General features: G+C 53.5%; 7 protein-coding genes across 7 annotated transcripts; 2 read left to right on the top strand and 5 right to left on the bottom strand.

The window, feature by feature from the left end:
- Positions 1 to 761: 761 nt before the first annotated feature.
- HD553DRAFT_35713 (uncharacterized protein) lies at positions 762 to 3,416 on the bottom strand. The gene is made up of 4 exons (XM_046183866.1): positions 3,177 to 3,416; positions 2,328 to 2,397; positions 1,419 to 2,253; positions 762 to 1,348 (listed from the first exon to the last, which is right to left on the bottom strand). Exons 1-4 carry the CDS (start codon positions 3,259 to 3,261, stop codon positions 956 to 958), a joined length of 1,383 nt encoding a protein of 460 aa, XP_046036666.1. The 5' UTR covers positions 3,262 to 3,416; the 3' UTR covers positions 762 to 955.
- On the bottom strand, positions 3,224 to 4,583 carry HD553DRAFT_35690 (uncharacterized protein). Its single transcript, XM_046183862.1, has 4 exons — positions 4,453 to 4,583; positions 4,270 to 4,365; positions 3,928 to 4,176; positions 3,224 to 3,720 (listed from the first exon to the last, which is right to left on the bottom strand). The coding sequence occupies exons 1-4, from the start codon at positions 4,477 to 4,479 to the stop codon at positions 3,355 to 3,357; spliced, it is 738 nt and encodes a 245-aa protein (XP_046036665.1). The 5' UTR covers positions 4,480 to 4,583; the 3' UTR covers positions 3,224 to 3,354.
- A 333-nt stretch (positions 4,584 to 4,916) lies between these two features.
- HD553DRAFT_272098 (uncharacterized protein) lies at positions 4,917 to 7,553 on the top strand (the record flags this gene model as incomplete). Its single annotated transcript, XM_046177743.1, has 8 exons — positions 4,917 to 5,066; positions 5,475 to 5,577; positions 6,026 to 6,401; positions 6,518 to 6,673; positions 6,778 to 6,827; positions 6,983 to 7,049; positions 7,118 to 7,235; positions 7,323 to 7,553. The coding sequence occupies 8 exons, from the start codon at positions 4,917 to 4,919 to the stop codon at positions 7,551 to 7,553; spliced, it is 1,251 nt and encodes a 416-aa protein (XP_046036664.1).
- A 2,017-nt stretch (positions 7,554 to 9,570) lies between these two features.
- HD553DRAFT_35664 (cystathionine beta-lyase) lies at positions 9,571 to 11,336 on the bottom strand. The gene is made up of 3 exons (XM_046183856.1): positions 11,040 to 11,336; positions 10,758 to 10,898; positions 9,571 to 10,655 (listed from the first exon to the last, which is right to left on the bottom strand). Exons 1-3 carry the CDS (start codon positions 11,220 to 11,222, stop codon positions 9,708 to 9,710), a joined length of 1,272 nt encoding a protein of 423 aa, XP_046036663.1. The 5' UTR covers positions 11,223 to 11,336; the 3' UTR covers positions 9,571 to 9,707.
- An 898-nt stretch (positions 11,337 to 12,234) lies between these two features.
- HD553DRAFT_35445 (uncharacterized protein) lies at positions 12,235 to 16,274 on the top strand. The gene is made up of 7 exons (XM_046183797.1): positions 12,235 to 12,857; positions 12,964 to 12,976; positions 13,070 to 13,696; positions 13,768 to 13,915; positions 13,979 to 15,008; positions 15,072 to 15,483; positions 15,559 to 16,274. Exons 1-7 carry the CDS (start codon positions 12,422 to 12,424, stop codon positions 16,052 to 16,054), a joined length of 3,162 nt encoding a protein of 1,053 aa, XP_046036662.1. The 5' UTR covers positions 12,235 to 12,421; the 3' UTR covers positions 16,055 to 16,274.
- HD553DRAFT_35409 (S-adenosyl-L-methionine-dependent methyltransferase) lies at positions 16,131 to 18,294 on the bottom strand. The gene is made up of 10 exons (XM_046183788.1): positions 17,951 to 18,294; positions 17,734 to 17,845; positions 17,567 to 17,648; positions 17,438 to 17,494; positions 17,332 to 17,359; positions 17,231 to 17,252; positions 17,067 to 17,156; positions 16,788 to 16,996; positions 16,527 to 16,713; positions 16,131 to 16,458 (listed from the first exon to the last, which is right to left on the bottom strand). The coding sequence occupies exons 1-10, from the start codon at positions 18,118 to 18,120 to the stop codon at positions 16,309 to 16,311; spliced, it is 1,107 nt and encodes a 368-aa protein (XP_046036661.1). The 5' UTR covers positions 18,121 to 18,294; the 3' UTR covers positions 16,131 to 16,308.
- A 14-nt stretch (positions 18,295 to 18,308) lies between these two features.
- Positions 18,309 to 20,389, bottom strand: HD553DRAFT_311691 (putative 40S ribosomal protein S7). The gene is made up of 4 exons (XM_046180000.1): positions 19,930 to 20,389; positions 18,968 to 19,195; positions 18,802 to 18,878; positions 18,309 to 18,722 (listed from the first exon to the last, which is right to left on the bottom strand). Exons 1-4 carry the CDS (start codon positions 20,172 to 20,174, stop codon positions 18,679 to 18,681), a joined length of 594 nt encoding a protein of 197 aa, XP_046036660.1. The 5' UTR covers positions 20,175 to 20,389; the 3' UTR covers positions 18,309 to 18,678.
- Between the last annotated feature and the right edge of the window lie 27 nt (positions 20,390 to 20,416).

The following is a 20,416-nucleotide window of genomic DNA, read 5'->3' as shown; positions in this document are numbered from 1 at the left end:
CGAGATCGCGCTTTGACCCTTCGCAGGCTCTTGAGCGAGCCTTTCCAGAAGACTCAGGTCGAGGACCTTGCTGACCTTTTTCAAGGTCGCTTGACCTCGAGAGTCCTTTTTGCCCTTCGAGTCGGGCTTGGTATGCTGATGGTTGCTCTGGTGATGAGCCTGAGTGGCGGAGGAAGAGGACGACTTGGGGTGCTTGGTGACGACGGTAAAGGTGATCTGTTCGTCGTCATCGCTGTCGCCGTCAAACTCGGCGTCGGGGATGTAGAAGAAGGCCTTCTTTTGGGTGAACGAGTTCATGGATTGAGTCGATCCCGTGGGGGAAGTGGTGGTGCTCTGATCAGAGGCATCCGAGGCGACGGACGAGTCTGAAGAGGCTTTGCGGATGTGAGGACGGTAGGTGGACATTTTAGGGCTAGCGAAGTCGAATGATGAGGTGAAAGTCCTTTGTAGGGAGAGCGAAGGACGGATTGGCGAAATAAAGGTAGCTGTAGGTGGGTTGAACACAGGGGAGTTCAGAGAGGAGTGGGATTCACCGCTGATCAGATCGTCAGGCCTTTATGTTCTTCAGACGATCATCCTGTCAACCTATCAGTCGTGAAAGGGGACCCGCTCACCCATTGTCCATGGGGGTGTGCGATTCGGACTGACCTTAGTGTGGTTACCCCGCGAACGCCTCCTGACGTCGTCGATCAGGGAAAAGGCGGGGGGTTGGGGGCCTGTCACGCGTAAGCCACCCCCGCATCGCGCTTGTTGATCTGCGGGATCTACAGGATCTGCAGGTGCTGCTACGGAGGGGGATCCCCTTCGACGCCGGTCTAGTTTGGATGTTGAGACGTCGAGAATCTGGGGTAAACAACTCCCTCGTCGAAGGGGCCACGTCATGTATGGCGTGCTGACAGGATCTAAATTTACAAGGTGACAAAGGGTCATCGCTAATCGAGCCAATTGGACGGTCCTACCATCTCCCACGACCCCCGGCTGAACCCCCTCGTTGTCCCCCACCGCCGCTGTATGGTCCATCGTCGTTCCAGTCCAATCGGGCCTGTTGGTGCGAGTTGTCCATGGGCATCATGTTCATTGTAGGGGTTAGGCCGGTCATGTCTGGCATTGCTCCCGTGATAACATTTCCCATGACATTCCCATTCATACCCGCTGCAGAGCTCATTTTTTCTGCTGTCGCATTCATGAACCACATCATGACATCTGGCCCTTCGGGAGGTCTACCATGGGTATTGATCCAGGCCTCGCCCAATACTTCCCACGTTTTGGCTTCAGCAGGATTGAGCGTCGTGATGTCGAGGTCTTCTAGCTTGATCAGTGATTTGGTCCGGATGGCATGATCCACAGGCTGTACGGGCAAGAAAGTTATCAATTCAATGCCATCTCCACTATTGCGTTATGAGGGAAAAAGAACTGACCTTTGGACCAAGATCATGCGCAGAGTCTGTGCGCGGCCGTTGATAATCTGGCCGATCCCGCTGCGGACTGGCCGACCGCCTGGAAACGACATCTCGACCAAATTCGTCCTTCCCTGGTTGACCAGCGCCAGGTAATGGTGCTCTGCCCTGTCGAACCGCCTCGGGTCTGCTCATAGTACGGGAGGGCGACCTGGACCTGGATCTACCGTGAGGATGAGGTCGCCATGCCGAACTGCTCGATGCAGCGTTTTGATTGAAGCCGCCTGGGTTCGGTGGGCTGTTCCACCCTCCTCCTCCGTTTCGCATAGGATATCGATCGTTTCCAGCATTCCTGCCACCTCGATCGGGAAACGGTTGTCCTCGCGAGGGACCCTGATGATATTGTGTCGCTGGCGGTGCGGCGGAGTAGTCGCCTGTAGGTAGTGTAGGTGGCATGTCCGAAGGTGGGGGGATCGAGGGTGTGATCGTCGGTGCGCTTTGCGCGTTCGGACCTTGTCCCATCATGGCAAACTTTTTCGCAATCTCGTCACGTTTCGCCATGGCAGCACCCAGATCAGTCTGGCCTGGGCGTGCCATCGGTATCGGTAATGTGGGAGCGGGAAGCGATGCGATCTGGCCAGGTCTGTTTTCCGCAAAGCTGTTGCCTATCGGGTTCGCTGCGGGTGGAGGGAACGCAGCGTTTTGTGGCGTATTCTGAATTACGCTCGGACTGTAGGATCCCTGAGCCGGACTCGCAGCAGCGTTCTGAGGCGGAAGGATACCATTCAGAAACGCCAAGTTCGTGGGGATCGGGACCGTTGCCGAAGGAGATCCAACTTGGTTCACGGCAGCGGGGCTAGCGGGTCCCGAAACAACAAACGCACATCAACATCCCGATCATGTTCTCTACTGCCCAGCATCTCCACTCACCTGGCACTCCCGACGCTCTGTATCTGGGTCGAAAGAAAGCTGAGGAAATCGGGCATGATCGGGGGCGTATCTAATCCAGGGTTCGCGTGCGTCAATGCGATTACGGCATGGGAAAAGCGAGAGAAAGGCGAAAAAAGGAAGATCACGTATGGTCAGCCAACTTGCATTTTCAAACTATTTCAGCCTGATCCAGCCGTCTCCAACGCTCTCGACTCAGCCGCCAGTGCCTTGTTGCAGGGAAAACGAAAGCTAGCCATTTTTTCACATCTCGACCCCGCCCTTGTAAATCTCTTCTTCGCTTTCTCCGTCCTCCTGCCTCTCTTCCTTCGCTGACCTGTCCTGAACACCAGTCGACTTTCCGCCTCTAGCTTGCAATCTGTTGCCCTCGACACCGCAAGGCCTCGACCCGCAAAATGCAGGTCGCCATCGTCACGCCATCAAGGTGGAAGCAAAGAGTATGCAACTGTTTCTCTCATTTGCTCGGCTATTCATCTCGTCTCACCCTGTCTGCAGGGTTTGGGACGTAGTGCGCGAGAGAGAGAGATCGTGTGAGGACGCAGAGAGAGGTCGGAATGTATATCTGAAGCAATGGTAGCTACCGAATATACAATCCCTTGTTTTTCTTCGGCTTCTTTTCCACGCTCGCCGAGGGCAGTCACTTGTAGCGTGCGTATCGTCGCAGCCGTAAACAACGGCGACCGCGGTGACGGCATCGAGGCTTCTTCATGCTTTCTTCTTCGTGCTTTCTTCTTGTTCCTCTTGTAATTGTGTCGTGCTCGTGCTTCTGTCTTGGTTTTTTCCCTACCGCTTCGTGTCCAATCCTTGTAGCCTCGTTCGATTTGTCGTTACCTTGCTCTTGATCATCGTCTTTGATAGGATCTACCTGTCTTGAATGGCACTTCCGTCGCTCGTCGTCATGATCGCATATGACCATGATCGTGGTGACCAGCGCGCCGCCTCTTGCTTGCTGTTTCTCTATGAAACGCAAAAACAAACCCGAAATCCAACCCCAACACCCGGCTTCACGCTATCCCGGCCCGACCCGCACGACTTGTGCGAGATCGACTGGCACCCGAACCGAAAGAAGAAGAAGAAAAGACAGAGATCGAGACGGATATTCACCTGTTCCCCTTGTAGCTCCAGCAGCCGGCCCGTCCATCGCCACAACCCCATTCTCTCTCCCGACCGTCTTCGCATTGGGAGGACTTCCCGGTGGCGTAGTCGATTGCAAACCGTTGTTCGCGCTACTTACTCCCGTTGATGTTCCCGTCGCTGCCGTATTTGATGTTCCAGTGAGAGCGGTCTGATCGATGATCCCCTGAACCCTGGCTAACGCTGCCGGGGAAAAGGTCTGGGATTTCGTCCATATATCGAGGATCTTGATCATCTTTTCCTGTGGGTTTTGACGAGTCGAGCAGGGTGGTAACGGGATGTTGATGGGTAGTGGGTGGGGATCCGCATTGAGGTCGTGTGATGTGATTTTGATGAGAGTCGAGAAACGATGGTGAGGAAAAACACAATAACAGGAACAGAAGAAAGGTACGGTCAGCGCGATTCCGCCAATCCGACCGAAAAGCGAAAACGAGCAAGGACGACGTACTCTCCCCTCGGACCATCCCTCACACATATCCCTAGCCCACCCTTCCAAGATCCCCTCGACCTTGCTCAAGAACCCTCTCGCCAACCCGGCCGTCTTTCCATCTCCGTCCTTGTTTTTATCCTTGTCTTTGAGCTTGTAGACCCCTCGGCAGAGGGAATCGAGGATGTAGAGAGAAGAGATCTTGGCGGAGGATCTGGGAGGGAGGGATTTATGCGTCTTGTAGAGGGTTGTTAGGAGGGTGAGATCGTCCTGAGAAGCACAAGAAAAGGAAACAAGTTGCATGTCGGAATTAGCACATCGGTGCGCGGGATATAAGAGGTTTACGAGGGAAGAGAAGCTCACCTTGAGGAATTTGACGCCGGTCTGTACGATCTCTTGTACCTTGCCACCAGACAGACGTTTCGCTTCCACCGTCTGCTTCAGTAACACCGTAAAGTCCTGTCCAGAAGACGAACATCGCGTTATCCATGTGATCAGCACGAGTTGGGTCAGAGATCGAGATTACGCCGTGAAGCTTGAGCTCACGTCGATTGTGGATTTCTTTTCCGACATCTTGGGAGACGACGACGTCAGTGGAGATGCTAAACGGCTCGAGAGCGTGGCGGTTGCCGGTATGTCGGCCCGTATTTTAGTCGGAATGGCAAGTCTGATCGGTTGATGGTACTATCAAATACATTGCAAGATGTCCACAGCTGCGCTGACGATTTCCTTTGAAGTCCTCGAGGTCCTGACCAGGGAGAAGGGGATATCGCATGTGACGCGTGGGAACTTTTGACGCTTGTCGCCTTAAATACTGACGCGGTGGGTGACGTAATCGTGAATCGATCGAGTGCAAGTGAATGGGTGGAGGTCGTTGCTCGTTGTTGCTAATCCCAAACGGTCGACAAACGCTATAACCTCGACAACATCGTCGAATCATTTACAGCCTTTGAAACATCTGATCACATCGACGGGTCTGCCCGCCTCAGGACTGCCATCTTCTAGTCGTTATGGAAAGAACCACCACACCGCCACCCCCACCGACCGAGGACGAGCTCGAGCGGTTTCGACAGGAATGGCAAAAGGAATTGCAACAGCAACGTGAACAGAGGCAACGGCATGGGGATGCAGCCACCCAGAGACAGGCTGATGCACACAAGGTTGCTGTGGCTGCCAAAGCTTCCCCGTCTGTACCTGTAGCCAGAGCCGAAGCTGGGTCTGGGATCGAGACAAGCTCGAGCGCATCGAAGAGCAAACAGCCAGATAGCCCGCACAAAGCGTACAAGCCTACATCCCCAAAGTTCACGAAGAACGGGTCAGCGAATCCAGGACAGGCTACAAGTCAGCCAGAATACGAGCTCCGGGAGGGCGGGTCGAAACCACAAGCGAAGGCACCTATAATATCGTCACCATTATTATCATCGACATCAGCAGTATCGACATCATCAATAACCGCATCGACATCGACATCCGCGTCGAAAGCCCTCCATCCCAAACCTCTCCAAAGCTCAAACTTAAATGGGAAGAAAGTTCAGCATCAATCGCAATCCTCGGTGCAGAATGTCAAGACGACTCAAGCGGTGGAGCAGTATGCAAACGCCGTGGAGCTCGAGCAGATGGGAAGGCTGAACGAGGCGCTGCAGGCTTATCGGGGAGCTTATCGGTTGGACGGTTAGTCTTGTGCCCCGTTCCTCGGGAGCAAGGTGAATGATCATGTTACAGAAAAGCTGATTCGATTCGACATATCGCTATGGCTGTGTTTGGTTGAACGTTACAGTCCAAGTAGAGAAATCTTATCACGCCTGGGTGACAGCCCAAGAATCCGCCCTCCTGGAAAACCTGGACGCTCTGGAGCTGACGGATCCTAAACAATCCATCGTAGGGTCTCTAGCGGGCGGGTATGGGGCCAACGACGAGGTCTATACGTTTAGGACCGAGGTGCAGTTGGATAGGGATTACGTGCCTAGGAGTAGCAGTGTCGTCCAGGACGGAGCGGCGACGGGGTCGAGTGGACCTGGGACAGAGGCTGGAACACGGGCGAATGGAGATGGAATGACAGGGTTACGGGATCGGAGCCTAGATTTGGGGGTCGGGACGAGCGGGTCATCTACGCCCAGAGAACCGGGTGTGGGGGATCGTAACGACCCTCTCACCCGGATCTTGTTCTCGTGGTTAGAGACCGCGCGGGAAGAGATCCTACACCCACCCATTCCTACCGACCCACCTGTAGCTTCCTCTTCGTCCACTCGAGTCGTACCGACATACAAGTCCCCTTATTCTGCAGACAGGCTGCCCCAGACGATTCACGATCTGTATCACCACCTCCCTCTCCTCCCCCTGGAAGAGAAGGACCCAGATTCGGAGATCTTGTTGTCAAAGCTCCCAGAGGAGATTCTGGAGAACGTCGTCGAGTTCATGGATGTGGCCACTTTGGAGAGGTTCGGGTCGGTCTGTAAACGGTTGAGGGTGTTAACTCGCGGAGTGGGGAAATGGAGGTACGTTCCAAACATCTCCACATCACATGTTCTTCACCGCTCCTTCGAGTTTGGTCCTCCTTGGGACACCTAGTTGACAGTCGTCTTGCTTGATCTTCGAAAATTTTGTGCTGCAGGACCCTCTGCCGACAGATCTATCGGCCTCCGATCTTGCCACCCGAGATCTCACTCTCGACGCTCGTCAAGCGGCACGGGATGGATTATCGGACGACTTTCTTGGAAGAGAGGAGGGTGCGGTATGATGGTGTCTATATCAGCGTGTGTCATTACATGTAAGTCTTGTCAAGTGTGCGGCCTGTGGCCCTCAAGTTGAGGAGATCGGAGTGAGCACGAGGGCTGATGAATCAAAACATCGTCTGGATTCTGCATGTTACAGTCGGCCTGGACAGAGTGAACTCGCTTGGGTCAACGTGAGTCATCAATTGGGTTTTGCTTGGTGTGAGCTGTCGCCTGATCGTCGTGGATCTGCGTTATCTTCATTTCCGCCTGTCTCGTGCAGATCACCCACCTTAGTGAGTAGCCTCTTTCGCACACGTTACGGAAAACAGGAATACTGAGATCGAATCCTGACTTCCCACTAGTCACGTATCACCGCTTCTTGCGTTTTTACCCGGACGGGACCGTCATCGCGCTTTTGACGACCGATCAGTGGGTCGTCATCATGGATCCCTCTCCTGTATTGGAAGCTGACTTGCACCATGCTTTGCTACCGACAGCCCGGTCGATGTGGTACACAACATCAAGCCCTCATTACGCGCCAAGGGAACGTTGATGGGTCGGTGGTCACTATCTGACTGGGACCCCGAGATGGAAAAAGACCGCCCGCCCTTCCCCGTAAATGAGCTCGACCCGGCCTGGCCTCCAGACTCCCGTGCCGCCAGCAAATCCCGAACGTCTGCCTCTCATTCTGCCCACGCGCAGCCTCACGCCCATGCCACGCACCCGATCAACTTGATCTCTATAACGGACCTCATCGAACCGGGCGTGGCTCATCCGAAATACTCGTTCGAGATGAACCTCGACCTGCGTTCGGCCCAAAGAGGAAGGTGGAACAAGCTCGTCATGCGAGATTATCAGAGCGTGCGTTTAGGGACAGGGGAAGCGCTAGGACTGAGCTTGAAACATCAGAAACCGTTCTTCTTTTCAAAGTGAGTGTCCGATTTACAGGCAGGGCGGTCTCGTGACGTGAAAGCTGATACGCCTTCGACTTCATCTTGATTTGCTTGGGGAAACACAGGGTCCGGTCGTATTCTAATACCCTGTAGATGATATTTTCGAGCATAAGGCTGGGTCGCTGTATCCATAACCATACCCAACATTCTTTGACAGCCATAAAAAACACCCTTCACGGTCGAGGAGAGTACAGCTGTGCGTGTCAACACCCTAAGCCCTTCTGTCGCCCTCGGCTGCGTTCGACACCCACACGTCCCCGCGCACATTACCAACGAAACGGTCCTTGAGGTGATCGATACGAGACCAGCTGCGTAGCACTATTTCCTTTGGACAAGTTGCGGTCGAAGCGCGAACCTATCCATCGGTCGCATGACCGAACGACCCTGTTTAACTTGCCGTCGGCGAGCCCGTCCAATCTGTCTTGGGAAAATTTGCGGCCGTCAGGGAGATCGGACGTCCTGGAACGAAGCGACTTGCGTGGTCTAACATGGCTCGGAATGCAACCTCCGGGCTGAATCTCTTCACAAAGTTCCTTTTGGCCTTTCAAGCTGGGCAGTGTCGATAGTTATGGTAGATACCCAAGTTCTACCACTACATGCCAGCTCTCCAACCCTCACTTCTACCGCTCTTTGTCCTTATGAAGACGCTCTGTCAAATTGCCAAAAGCTGCTTACCTGATTCCCGTATAGCCGACGACCACTCATCATAACTTTAGCACTCGATCCAAGTCAAAGGAAAGGACATCATCAAACCAATCGAAATTCACAAGGCTACAGGTATGTTTACGTTCAGACGAAATGGAAGGTTTTAGCAAATCGCCCATGCGGCGTCTTCCGTCTTCTCTTCAAACCAATCTTACCTTGAAGCGCTGGGAGACATCAATGCGATAAATTTTCTTGCCAATCTGCATTGTATGAAAGACGACTCAGTCGCTTTAATAGCGAGGTTCGATAGATATAGCCCCCAATGCGAGGAAACTCAAAAGAACTACCTGACAAGTCTGACGCTTGTGAGTGTGGGTGGTGGTCAGCTTGTCAGGCGCTGGTCGAGTTATTAAGTTTCTTTGCAGGCTATTGGGAAGCCGGGCAGCATTGAGCAAAGGGAACAACTTGTTATCTTGACGAATTGGTGAAGGACATATCGTCGTCTTTGCTGTCGTCATCACCGGGAACTTGAAAGCAGTTCCTGCGCCTAAAAGAAGAATGGCATGATGAACGAACTGAAAGTAGGGAATGGGATAATTGGCAGTCACACCTACTTTTCAAGCACAATCTCCGGTTCTTCGTCATCCTCTCTGTTCTCCTCTATCCAGCAGCACAAGAAAGCGAACCACATCCACATTCAAAGGATGGGAGCGAACATGATTTTGGTGTTTGGTTGGTTTGTCTGTTTTGTGTGTCAAATGTTGTGGATAGCCTGTGAGCTTTGAGTAACTTGCAACTTGCAATTTGATGTGGTAAGGAGATAGGGGTAAGGCCGGGTAGGTGGTGTAAAGGTTTATAGTTGCTCAGAGTCATCCTTTATGCACACTAACCCGGATTGTCCGAAATGATCCGATGTTGAGAAAGAGGCAAGTCCTGCTTCTCGATGTCTTCTCCACTTGGTGCGCCACCCGTTGTCTTTCTTTTACCTTCCAATCGCAAAGCCCTCTCTTGCACAGTCCTCTCTCCAAAGACCTCCCCCGACAGTGAGAAAGAGATCTGTTGGGAGCAGATCACTTCCCTCATGGTCATTACGGGACCTTGTCTGCAGCATGGACTCCTGCTTAGGTGTGAGTAGGTGAAGGCTTTATTCATTGGAGCTTGTAAAGTTGCAGAGAGCTGATCGAAGGTCGAGTGCGGATCAGCGACGCGCCTGTTTGTCTGATGGGGGCACAGGCACACTTTGCCTTATTGTGGAAGGTCGTCAAGTCTTCTGGACTCTCTGACTTGCAGCTCTTTTATCCCGAACAGATGATGTTGAACACACAGGAGGGCAAAGCACTCATCTAGACCCACACAAATGGCAAACGTCTTTTTGCCATCGGGGAAAGCAGCAGACGATCGAAGATCGAAGAAGAGTGGTGTTTGAATATGGCGCTATCGAAATATATATATACAACAGAAAGACCCTGTCCTCGTCCAGATGAAACGCCTACTTCTGCCCCCGCTCCTGCTCCTTGTTCCACGCTTCCAACTTTCTCAAAGCCCCCCTGATATCCTCAATCAGATCCTCGACATCCTCGACCCCGATGCTGAACCTGACCAACCGCCTATCGATCGTCTCGTCGCTCATCGCTCTCCATTCTACCAAGCTCTCTACGCCGCCAAGGGAGGTCGCGTGGTGGAAGAGCTCGAGGTAGGAGGGGAAACGACGGGCCATCTCCGGGGTGGCGAGGTGGAGCGCGAAAACGGGGCCATAGCCGTTAGGCATTTGAAGGGGCAGCCAGGCGTTGGATGGGTCACGAGCTTGAAGGGAAGCGTGGTAGAGTTTGGTAACATGGGGTTTGATCAGGGAGACGTCCGACGCTGCCTTTTCCTCGTCGTCATGGGTGAACTTGTCGTTCATCCCCTTATCCAACCAATCGACGATCTTATCCGCGTTCCTACTCTGCCTAGTCACCCGTAATTCCAACGTCCTCAACGACCTGACCGTCAACCAACTCTCCATGTTCCCCATCACGCTCCCCAGGTCCATCCGGTCCATCCATAAACCCTTGAACCAGTCTTCCCTCTGCGGGCTGGCCACGAGGACTCCGCAGAGCAGGTCGCTATGCCCGCCGAAATACTTGGTACCGGAATGCATGACGAGATCAGCCCCGTGTTTGAACGGGTCCTGCAGTCCAGGAGGTCCAAAGGTGGAATCCACGACCAAGAACGCTCCTCGGCCATGAGCCTTGTCGGCGTAATATTGCAGGTCGTAGGCTTCCCCAGTCGGGTTGAAGGGGGTCTCGATGTGGATCACGTCGCCCGGGGAGAGGTCCTCGGCAGGGCAGTCGAGCGGGATCTTCGTCACTCCGGTGAGACGGTGGTGGATGGAGAGGACGCCGTGGGTACCATGATAGCCTCCTCCGATGGATACTTTTTTAGGCTTCAAGTAGGTCTATCATACGGGAACGCAACAACAATACAATGTCATTGCCGTCAGTTCGTTTGATCAGCCTGCCTGCTGACCTATTCGTGGATAAAGCAAGGATCGACTAACGTAAGCGGCGAAGGTTGCACTCAACCCGCTCGAATAGCATAACGCTCGACCACCACAGATGGACGACAAGATGGCCTCCAAGCGGGTCGTATTCGGGGTGGTCTCGCGGGAATAGATATGGGTATCTCGATGGGTGAAAAGCTATAGCATAGCGTCCGGGATGAGTTTTCAGAGAGGAGCCAGCGATGTAGGTGGGTGATCACGTATGGTACATTAGTTCAGCCTCGACTCGTACAGTAGACACAAAAAAACAGACGTCGACGGTTTCCAAACTAGACTTACATCGCAATCCTTGGCTTCGACCAGCTTTTCGGGATCCTTGTTGAACCTATACGTCGTACTGACGTGCAAGGCGGGGGCTACATCGGTGATCTCGCCATCTGCCGAGGCGGGGAGGGTGTTCAGGGGATCGTCGGCGTGGACGCAGAGGGTCGATTGGGAGTGCGAGTCGGCGTTGGGAGACATGGTTGGAGAGTGAGATTGGTGGTGTGGTGCTGACTGCCGGCTGCAGATTCTTGAATAAATCAATGCTCTCTCCCTATATATACAAGTTCGATCTGCCAGCAAAACGACGGACCCATGGATGCGAGTCACTCCTTCGCTCGCTCGTATAAGTCGAAGAGTATCAAGTTCGAACTTGCTCGGCTGTAGCACAAAGGATCATCAGCTTCCGACAGGTACCGCACCATCACACAAATAGCTTCCGTCCAGCGGCTTCCTGCGGCGCATCCTCGGTTGTGGATGGATGGATGGGTTGGCCAGGGGCGGATGAGCAGGTAGGGAAATTGAGGAAGATGGAGTTGTAGGGTGATCTCTCTCAGTTGAATCGACTCTAGCTACTAGACTGGTATTCGGAGCATGTATATCCTCTTGCATGCGCTCGTACTCGTGTTATTAGGAGGCCGGAGAGGCAGAGATAACGAAACGGGATATCCCCGCTTTTGCTTCCGACAAATATGCTTCCGACGACGGATGGATGGATGACGATTGCCGAGAAGGGTCATCAACGGAACGACAGGTCATGGTTGTGCTCGCGACCTCCTCGTGATCGTCGAAACATATCTCACCCTCATTCTTCAGACATCGCCACCTCGCAAATCTCTGTCATCATCTTTCATCATCAAGTCCACAAGCTAGCTGTCCTCCGACGTCCAGCCCCCGAGCGTTCTGGCTTCGATTACCCTTTGTCAACAACACCGCCACTCCTCGACACGTATCGCGAAGGCGAATCCAACCTTACTTGCATATCATCACGACCTAGGTGCTATAGGCCTCCATTCCACGCTTGAACTTAGTCGTCAATAATATTACAACCACGATCAAGCGGACAGCCAAGATGGTCTGCTGATCACCGCTACCCCGTTCGACCGACATCAGCCATGGGTTAGATTATCAAACCCCGAACAACAGGATTATTCCCCCTGCTTCCTGCGTCGTGTCTCACAACATTCTCATCCCGATCTAACAAGAAATTTAGTACTATCGATCACGGTGAAACCGTCGGAACATATACTTCTTGGGTAGCTCGTCAAGCGTAACGGGTAAGCGACTCGCGGGTCGGCACTCTGGACAAGATAGGACAAAGACGGTGCAGACCAATTCCGAACAAGACGAGTCGGGCCCCATCAAGCCATCGAATACGGCCAACCACGAGATATAATACGATGAGTCCGCCCATCCAAGGTCGGAGCGGGAAGAGCAAGAAGCCTGGCAAGGTCGTCCCAGTCGCAGCTACAGAAACGACCGGCTCGCCCATCCCATGTTCCTCGCCTTCGTCTTCGTCTTCGTCTTCTTCAAACCCGAGTACGGCCTCGGCCGCAGCATCAGAATCAGGAGAAGCGGGTATGGGCAAGGAAATAGAGGAAGAGCAAGGAGAGGAAGAAGAAGTCTACGGGCTGGACGGACGGGTCATTGACAAGTCTGCCCGTGGACCTTCTTTGAAGAAGGGCTCGGTTAGGGAGAAGATCGAGGATAAGAGAGAAGCTGTAAGAAGGCACATGCAGGGAGATAAGGTGGAGTTCGGGAAGATGAGTGGGAATAAGAGGTCGGAGGATGTGTTGCAGCCGGGGATGGGCTTGAGAGGCGGGTCGAGGGGCTTTCGTAAGTCTCCAGTTTATGACTTACGATACCGGCGTCAGTCAAGCTGATCTCGATCGAGCTTGTGATCGTTGTTCTTTTTGCCCTCCTGTTCAATGGCGAGAAACAGCTATCCCGGTCCCGTGAGTATAAAACTTGTCGAAGGACCAGGATTTCAAGGATCAAACGACGCTAATCTGGTCCAAACCTAATTCATCCTGTTTTGAATGCTAAAGTGCTCCGTCTTTGAACCTCCTCCGATCACTCAACGGACAACTAGATTCCCTTAACCTCAACCTCAACCTGGGATTCCCACTCCCGAATCCGCTCCCTTCCTTGGAAAGATGGAGCAAATACCTCTTCACACCGAAAGGCGAGAAGAAACAAACCTTGTCGTCGGCCAATGTCAACCATAAACGCGGGAACGGCGAACGTAAGCATGAGCGGGAAACTCGGATGAGCGACAATGAAGATGAAGTGGAAAGCGAGGACGGGTTCGACCTGATCGATGATATCGAGCTTGACCCGGATGGAAGAGGAGAGGCGGAGAACGGATCGGGGTCGAGGGTGTATACCAGATCTTTCTGGAGCCGAGCCGATCTTGCCGGACAGCAACCATCCCGAACAGGGTCGGGGTCGGGGTCGATGTTGGTAGAGCTACACCCGGATTCCTCGACCGCTTTGAGAGTTTGGGACTGTACCGGACTGGATAAGGCGGGGGCGCACGGGGAGGGGGACGTCAAGGGGAGCGTCGTATGGGAGAATTCGCCGAAAGAGGTCTTCAGCTGGGCCACACGGCGTGGAGAACCGGTCTTGGATACGGCTTTTGTAGGAGCTGGCGAGGAGTTGAGGATGATACGGCTGTAAGTCGACAGGTGGCGAAGTTTGATAGCCGGAAAAGATCTGATGATGTGGGGGCTTCTTCACAATATAGGGTACTGTCGACTATCCGGACGGGACGAGGCGAAGCGACTGTCAAGCTCGAAATCGTCGATCCTTCTACAGGAGAGGCAGAGTTGACACGGGATTGCGGACAGGCGAGGAATGGACGAGTTCTCGTCTCGAACAAGCATATCGTTGTGGTCAGTACCGAATCTCAAGCCGTTATACAACAGGGGTTTGCTGACGCGGATGTGGAACCATAGGCCCTAGCGGGAAAGGTGCCTTCAATATCGTTTTTTGCGGCAGATACGCTCGAGCCTCTCTGTAGGTCTATCAACGAGGACGTCGGGATCAACACAAGATCGGGTCTTCCTGTGATAGCTTTACAAGGGAGGCTTCTCGCCTATGTGACTTCGGATGCTGCCAAGACCGGTGCGGACAGCTATAATCGTATGGAGGAAGCGCGATACGGGAACATCGTCACCCAGCGATCCGTCAAGGCCGCACACGAGTGGAAACGCCAGATGTCGTCTGACGAGGGCTCCTTAATGACAGGTTCCTCACCCGTGGACGACCGGTACAGCCCGGAATCCTTGCCGTCGATGCAAGCCATGGTAATGAGCACAGCCGCTGGAATCTCGTCCGAGGTCGCCAAGGGGGTTTGGAGTGGGCTGAAAGGATTCGGCAAGGCCGCTATGGATGGAGCTAGCCGATCAGAGACGTTGAGCAAGAGCGCTCCGGTGGTCAGCGAGTTTGCCAAGCGGTTCTCTAAGGAATCGTCTCCTCGTCCTGGCTCGCCCGGAACGAATGAACACACACTGGGCAACAGTCAAGTCGATGGTGAAACTCGCGCGAACGGCTTGCGACCCCGTCGGTTCCGTGGCGCGTCATGGATCAAGATTGTGGACTTGGGGAGACTCGTCAAGTCTCGTCGACCCGTCGCTTCCGAGGTCGAAGCGGCTCGACTTCGACCTAGCCTGGTGTCTCACTTCGCCTTGCCTGTGGTCGAGAACGTCTCGTTGCCGGGTCATGAAATGCCCGTAATCGATATCATGGCCTTCTCCCCCGTCGGCACGCATTTGGGTATCGGTACATCGGAAGGCAAGATCGTCTCGGTCGTCGAAATTCATCCATCGGCTACCATAGGCCAACAATCAGGAAAATCCAACTTGGGTTCCGGTCAGGTATGGCTGCGCGGCGAGCTGAAGAGAGGAGTTACGCCGGCAAGAATTAGTCAGCTGGTGTGGGATCTTCGTGGGGATCGCATCGCTGTTACCACCCGCAAGACAAGTCGTAAGTACAGCATTCGAGGTGCGCAAGTTGACCGCTTGGGCTGACGGTTCTTTTCCCCCATAGACGTTTTTCCGGTAGGATCCCTTGAGCACCGGTCGGGGACAGGCTCAGGACAACTCGCACTATCAGCGAAATTATCAGCTTCAGTAAAGATTCGAACATCGGAATGGATCGTATTAGAACCAGAACGGCAGGATTGCTCACAGCCCAAGCGGAGCGAAGCTTCTTTGTTGCAATTCATCCCACACGACAGCACTACCCAAGCTCAGCACTCGGTTGTACTATATGATCCGCTGCAACGAACATTGGGTAAAGTCTCGGTGTTCAAGCTGTCAGGAATCTCTTCGGACAAGCAGGAACACATGCTTCCTATGGCAACCGCGCTCTGGAGGTTACCGAAGGACATTCCTGTAGGACAGGTTAGAAGGGAGAGTCCGTATGGTGGACAAGACCACAAGGTCGATGGGAAGCCCAGGTACTTCGATAGCCCTTGCTCTCTCGGTCGATTCGGTCGAAATGGTTCATCGTGCTGACATCTGCTCTTCCAAAGGCACCCTTTCGCCCAGGTCGAGATCGTTACGTTCTCCCCGTATGACGTGCCACCAAGCATCTACAAGGACAGGCTGTTTACCTTTTCGACCTGGTCGTCATGCAAGCCTGATGCCACTCGCATCTTGCAGTTCCGCAAGCAAGTCGAGGTACTCGGTCAAGGAGATTTACACCACATCGAGAACGCCCTTTCCCACAACCTCGATATCTCGTCAACGGCTCCGATCGTACCCGCCTTGCCTAATGGAAACTATAACGGCGACAAGAGTCAGTGGCGGGTTCAGCCTATACGTGTCATGGCATCGGCGGTCAAGAACCGTAGAAGCGGTCGCCAACAGTACGGCCAATCGGACAAGCGGCTGGAACGCGGTCAAGACACCGATAGCGGATTTTTAGTCGACATGAGCCACGAGGGGCCGAGCTCTCCTCTGTCGCTCGAAATCAGTCAGGAAGAGTCTTGGGAGGATGACCTCATCGCTGGGGTCATGGACGACTGAGCCCTCTCATTCCGGTCATCAAGAGGATATATTGCATCGTAAATATCATATCGTAAATAAGTAACAAAGTCATCAGGGATCGTTCGTGTACATTCCCCCACTAGCATCGTCTTGCCTCTATCATTAACGACCAAACCAGGCCGAGATTTGTTGTATACATTGAAATATCGTTGTAAAAAGTCGTTCAATTCGCCATATTTCACCGGAGCGGTCTTGTAGAAGCGAAAGACCAGCTTTCCTTTCTCTCTGCCGACTCAGCAAGCCCCTTTGATGGTAAAGTGAGCGGGGAACATGATGACGATCTTTTTGCGCAGGTCGTTGAGGTCCGCCATGAATCTAGCCGAATATTCGGCATACTCGTTGGGATTCATGTTGAGGCCATCGATGACCAGTAGCTTCGACGCCTGGTGAAACGGAAAAGATCGCTCAATGGTCGTACTCATTCACCTCGCCGGAATAGGTCACGACTCACCTCGGGCATCTGACTTCCATCGGCATACATCAACTTGCCTACTTGGCGCATCGTCGGCTCGGTCGACCATGGGGACATTGGCAAATCGACCAACGTGGTATGGATCTTGCCGAACGATCCGTTTTTGCGGACGGTCTCTGGGACGTTGAACCCAGCTTGAGGATCGAGACCTCGTTTGGTGAATGCTCTAGATTCCGAGGATGGTGAACTTTCGTATCCCGCCGGAAGCGAACGCGAACCGAGAGGGAAATATACACCTACTTTGACGTCAATTCGACCCATGCCGCCACGCCTGGAGCGAGTCTCCAGAGATTCTCGCTAGTATTCTGTTGTCTCGCCATATCCGCCTTGATTTGGTCCAAGTCACGGCGATCTCCAGCGTCCAGAAACCCACCCTCGATGAACATGTAGAGGCCGCCCGGTTTGAGAACCCTTGCGATTTCTCTGACCAGCGCAGGGAAATCGCGAATCTGGAGGTGTAGATGGGGTGAACGTTTAGGTAGGTAGATTGGGATGGTTGGGTGGCTCGAGAAGACTCACGCCCGCAACAAGAAGTCTTGCGTGGACGATATCGATCGACTCGTCAGGATAAGGTAACCCTTTCGTAACATCGTCCTGGACGAATGATACCTACGTAAGAAGGAGGGTAGGATGAACAGAAGTTAGCTGGATCGTTGCTTGTTGCTCCTTTCTTTGCGACGAACATTTTCTGGTACTTCGTCGTCGCTGCAGATTGAAACCGAAGCATTGTCAGCTTACAGTGTGTAGGAGGACAAAAGCCGCACAGTACGATCATTATGCTCACTTGGGCTGGATGGGAACTAGATCGATACCTGCAGAGGATCGAGTTGGGGTTAGAATGAGGGTATCAGCACCGAAGGATCCTCCGCCGCGTACAATACGATACTCACCGATAAACTCCGCCTGAGGAAACGCCCGTCCGACTTCGATAGCCCATAGACCCGTGCCTAATACAGGTGAGAACCTGAGTGATTAGTAAACTGATCGGTGTCAGGCGAGGTAGGGACAAGTGAACTTGCCGCATCCGATATCCAAGACCTTCTTTCCGGGCTGTCCTTGTAGATGTTCATCCACTGGTCCGATATAGTTCTGGCCTACTCGCTGCAGAGCAGAAAAGGTCAAGCTTTGAGCACACTGGCGTTCCTGGCTCGAGGATGATGTCGTCGAGGCATGGCCAGAGGTTCACCTTGCGATAAGCTACGTGCTGAATGTTCAAACGGTTGATCTCTTGCATATCCGCTGGCAGGCTATAATCGTCCTGAGCCGCGTTATAAAGTCGTCCGCCATCCTCCCGGAACCTGTCAGTCCAGAAGAACGCTCTCTGTAAGTCAGCCAAAGGCATCCAGAGCTCCCGCAGCTGCCATGTCGAGTCCGGTTGTTTGGCAGGCTTAGACCCGACTCACGGTGCGGTATGCATACTAGACGTAAACGTAAACGAACTCCCCGTAGGCGATCTCGGCGGCGTATCAGGTCTTCGTAAGAAATTGAGGTCGCCGTAGCTCGAGGATCGAGGGTCAAAGGAGGGTGTATCGTCGTCGTCATCGTGGTAGTGGTCGTATCCTGAGCCCGTCATGGTTGAAGGTCGTCAAGGGGCGTTCAGAGGGGCTCTGTATGGCAATGCAGGATCTAAATCTATACGCAGAAGATCATGGTATGACTTGAAGAAGAGCCGTTGATAAATGACAATCACGATTGAGCGATTGATTCTCTTCTGTTGGGCAGGCAGAGTACAGATTGACGATGGATGGGCAAACTTTGAAGCGCAACTTTCCGTCTTGTTTGAACCGGAATCTCTCTCTCAGGCACGGAATCATCTCCTCAGCCGTGCGTCGATCACTCTTCGCCCCCGAGGTGGCCCGGCCCGGCCGAGGTCGACACTTCCTTGGCGAAAGAGAAGTAGGCGACGACGATAGACAATACACCACATCGTACCTTTCTCTTTTCAGCGACAAGACCAATACACTCTAATCTTGAGACATCCATAGACACACTGATTGACCCCTTGACATTCAAACATGCATGGTTCAAAAGACCCGGAAAGGCAAAACGAGCTACAAGTGTCTAAAAGGTCGAAGGGGACATGAGAGAGGAGGGGAGAGGAGCGAAGGGGTGTAGTGGGGGAGCGACAAGTTTACTGCTGGGCCTCTACGGGGAAGGAGAAGTGGACGTCCTTTCCTGCAATGTCGAAAAAGAAGTCGATGTCAGACCGCTGTGATACAATACACGACTGCTCCGAAAACGAGTCGGGACTAACCGGTGAGGTTCTTGTAAACCGAGGTGAAGGTGTCGAGCTTGTACTCGAGGAGGTTCTGGTCCTTGTTGTCAAGGAAACTGTCGCATCATACCACCGGATACAATAAATCAGCCTTCCCACCCACATGCTCGCCTGGCCTGATTTCATTCGCATCGCGTGTACTCACGCCCTGATCAACTTGGAACCGTCGACACCGACTCGGGTCCTCTTTCCGACAATCTCCGAGGGGAAGACCAAGTCCTCCAAGATCTTCTCGTGGACGGCGGTCAAGGTCCTCGATCGGGGTCGCTTTTGGGTAGACTTGGTGCCCTTCTTGGGCTTGGGGAGGACTCGTCGCTGGGCGACGAAGACGACGTATCGGTCAGAGAGCTTCTTCTCGAGCTCTCGGGTGAGCCTGTGGTTGTTTTGTACGGTAGAGCGTAGCGAGTAGGCGAGTAGGCGGATGGACAAAGTCGAAAGTTAACGGGTAAGAGGAGGGTGAAGTGAAGCGTTCACGATCAGTCCCCTCGTTCATCTTTCGTATACACGATTCTCGTTCCATCCAGCGAGAAGGGAAAATTCGGGCAGAGTCTCCCCCCGTTTTTTTTTCGACATCTCGCTCTCGTCTCATCTCCATCCCGCTGAGACCAGAATGAACTAGTCTCTAGCAAATTTCCTTCTATCCTTCAGCCGAGCTCTCCTTCCCAGCCAACCTTTCACCTCCTGCTAAGAGGGGAAAAATTGACCGCAAAGAAAGAGCCCGTCCCAAGGCCCCCGGGATCATCAACCTCGAAAGACCATCCACACTATCCCCTCTGAAGAGGAAGTGCGGATACCAGGAGGGGGACCCGACCCGACACGCCGTACGATATTATTAGGGGAGGCGAGCCTGAAAAGTCTCGCCGTCTACCCCTCGTACGGTTCTCCCTCATCGTCGAGTGGATGATGAGAGAGGTGTGTGGTAGGTCCCCGTGGTCTTTCGAGATCTACCCTGAGGGGAGGTGTGGTGGCCGTGGCGCACCGTCTTAACCGAATGAGGAGGTAATGTTGGTGATTGGAAGCGAGAGGAGATGGGGGGGGAGATGATGTCTTTGCTGGCTGCGACAAGACAGAGCGATCACGACACCGGGAGACGGTTCTTCGACTCACCTCTGCTGGACCTTGTGGAAAGCCTTGAGCATGGGCACGGGGACAAAGACGACGATGGCCTTCTTTCCTCCCTTGACGTCGACCTCCTTGGCGGCGGAGATGGCGAGCTGCTGCAACTCGGACTTGAGCTCGGGGACGTTGGTCTCCAAGTCGAGGATGGCCTGGGCGACGGTCTTCTCGATCTCGTCGGCGGGGCCGGCGGGGGCGTTGGCGGTACGTTGAACCTTGGAAGTGTAGGAGGCCATTTTGTCCTGTCGCGAATGCAAACCCGAGTCGAATAGATGGTCTCAGAATCGGTCCGTTTGGGCTCGACGATTCGACAGCGTTTCCGGGTGGACTGACCTGTTTTTGTGAGTACTCTACCGTCTACCGAAAGAAATGAAAAGTGTGCTGTCCGACCGGAAAAGGGGCCTCCTGATGTCGACGTTCGTGCTGCCAATTCCATCCAATTCGATCTCGACATCATCCGACAGGGTCGGCCGACGAG

Source organism: Filobasidium floriforme, assembly GCF_021052385.1.
Source record: "Filobasidium floriforme strain CBS 6241 chromosome Unknown HD553scaffold_11, whole genome shotgun sequence".
Taxonomy (NCBI): domain Eukaryota; kingdom Fungi; phylum Basidiomycota; class Tremellomycetes; order Filobasidiales; family Filobasidiaceae; genus Filobasidium; species Filobasidium floriforme.
This window is presented reverse-complemented; position numbering and strand designations above follow the sequence as displayed.

What these genes read in the sequence shown, in the direction of transcription:
- HD553DRAFT_35664 (XM_046183856.1), bottom strand. Translation starts at nt 11,222, where the DNA reads ATGTCTCCCAACGCCGACTCGCACTCCCAATCGACCCTCTGCGTCCAC. An exon ending in TCGAAGCCAAGGATTGCGAT is followed by an intron (nt 10,899 to 11,039) that starts GTAAGTCTAGTT and finishes GCTATGCTATAG; the next exon opens with CTTTTCACCCATCGAGATAC. An exon ending in GTGCAACCTTCGCCGCTTAC is followed by an intron (nt 10,656 to 10,757) that starts GTTAGTCGATCC and finishes CCCGTATGATAG; the next exon opens with ACCTACTTGAAGCCTAAAAA.
- HD553DRAFT_311691 (XM_046180000.1), bottom strand. Translation starts at nt 20,174, where the DNA reads ATGGCCTCCTACACTTCCAAGGTTCAACGTACCGCCAACGCCCCCGCC. An exon ending in TTCCACAAGGTCCAGCAGAG is followed by an intron (nt 19,196 to 19,929) that starts GTGAGTCGAAGA and finishes AAACAACCACAG; the next exon opens with GCTCACCCGAGAGCTCGAGA. An exon ending in GGTTCCAAGTTGATCAGGGC is followed by an intron (nt 18,879 to 18,967) that starts GTGAGTACACGC and finishes ATGATGCGACAG; the next exon opens with TTTCCTTGACAACAAGGACC.
- HD553DRAFT_35445 (XM_046183797.1), top strand. Translation starts at nt 12,422, where the DNA reads ATGAGTCCGCCCATCCAAGGTCGGAGCGGGAAGAGCAAGAAGCCTGGC. An exon ending in GAGTTGAGGATGATACGGCT is followed by an intron (nt 13,697 to 13,767) that starts GTAAGTCGACAG and finishes TTCACAATATAG; the next exon opens with GGTACTGTCGACTATCCGGA. An exon ending in CGAACAAGCATATCGTTGTG is followed by an intron (nt 13,916 to 13,978) that starts GTCAGTACCGAA and finishes GTGGAACCATAG; the next exon opens with GCCCTAGCGGGAAAGGTGCC.
- HD553DRAFT_35713 (XM_046183866.1), bottom strand. Translation starts at nt 3,261, where the DNA reads ATGGTCATATGCGATCATGACGACGAGCGACGGAAGTGCCATTCAAGA. An exon ending in CAGAGCGTCGGGAGTGCCAG is followed by an intron (nt 2,254 to 2,327) that starts GTGAGTGGAGAT and finishes GGGACCCGCTAG; the next exon opens with CCCCGCTGCCGTGAACCAAG. An exon ending in CGCATGATCTTGGTCCAAAG is followed by an intron (nt 1,349 to 1,418) that starts GTCAGTTCTTTT and finishes TTGCCCGTACAG; the next exon opens with CCTGTGGATCATGCCATCCG.
- HD553DRAFT_35409 (XM_046183788.1), bottom strand. Translation starts at nt 18,120, where the DNA reads ATGACGGGCTCAGGATACGACCACTACCACGATGACGACGACGATACA. An exon ending in TCTAGTATGCATACCGCACC is followed by an intron (nt 17,846 to 17,950) that starts GTGAGTCGGGTC and finishes CTGGACTGACAG; the next exon opens with GTTCCGGGAGGATGGCGGAC. An exon ending in GGTCTTGGATATCGGATGCG is followed by an intron (nt 17,495 to 17,566) that starts GCAAGTTCACTT and finishes CACCTGTATTAG; the next exon opens with GCACGGGTCTATGGGCTATC.
- HD553DRAFT_35690 (XM_046183862.1), bottom strand. Translation starts at nt 4,479, where the DNA reads ATGTCGGAAAAGAAATCCACAATCGAC. An exon ending in CCGGCGTCAAATTCCTCAAG is followed by an intron (nt 4,177 to 4,269) that starts GTGAGCTTCTCT and finishes TGTGCTTCTCAG; the next exon opens with GACGATCTCACCCTCCTAAC. An exon ending in AGGGATGGTCCGAGGGGAGA is followed by an intron (nt 3,721 to 3,927) that starts GTACGTCGTCCT and finishes CAAAACCCACAG; the next exon opens with GAAAAGATGATCAAGATCCT.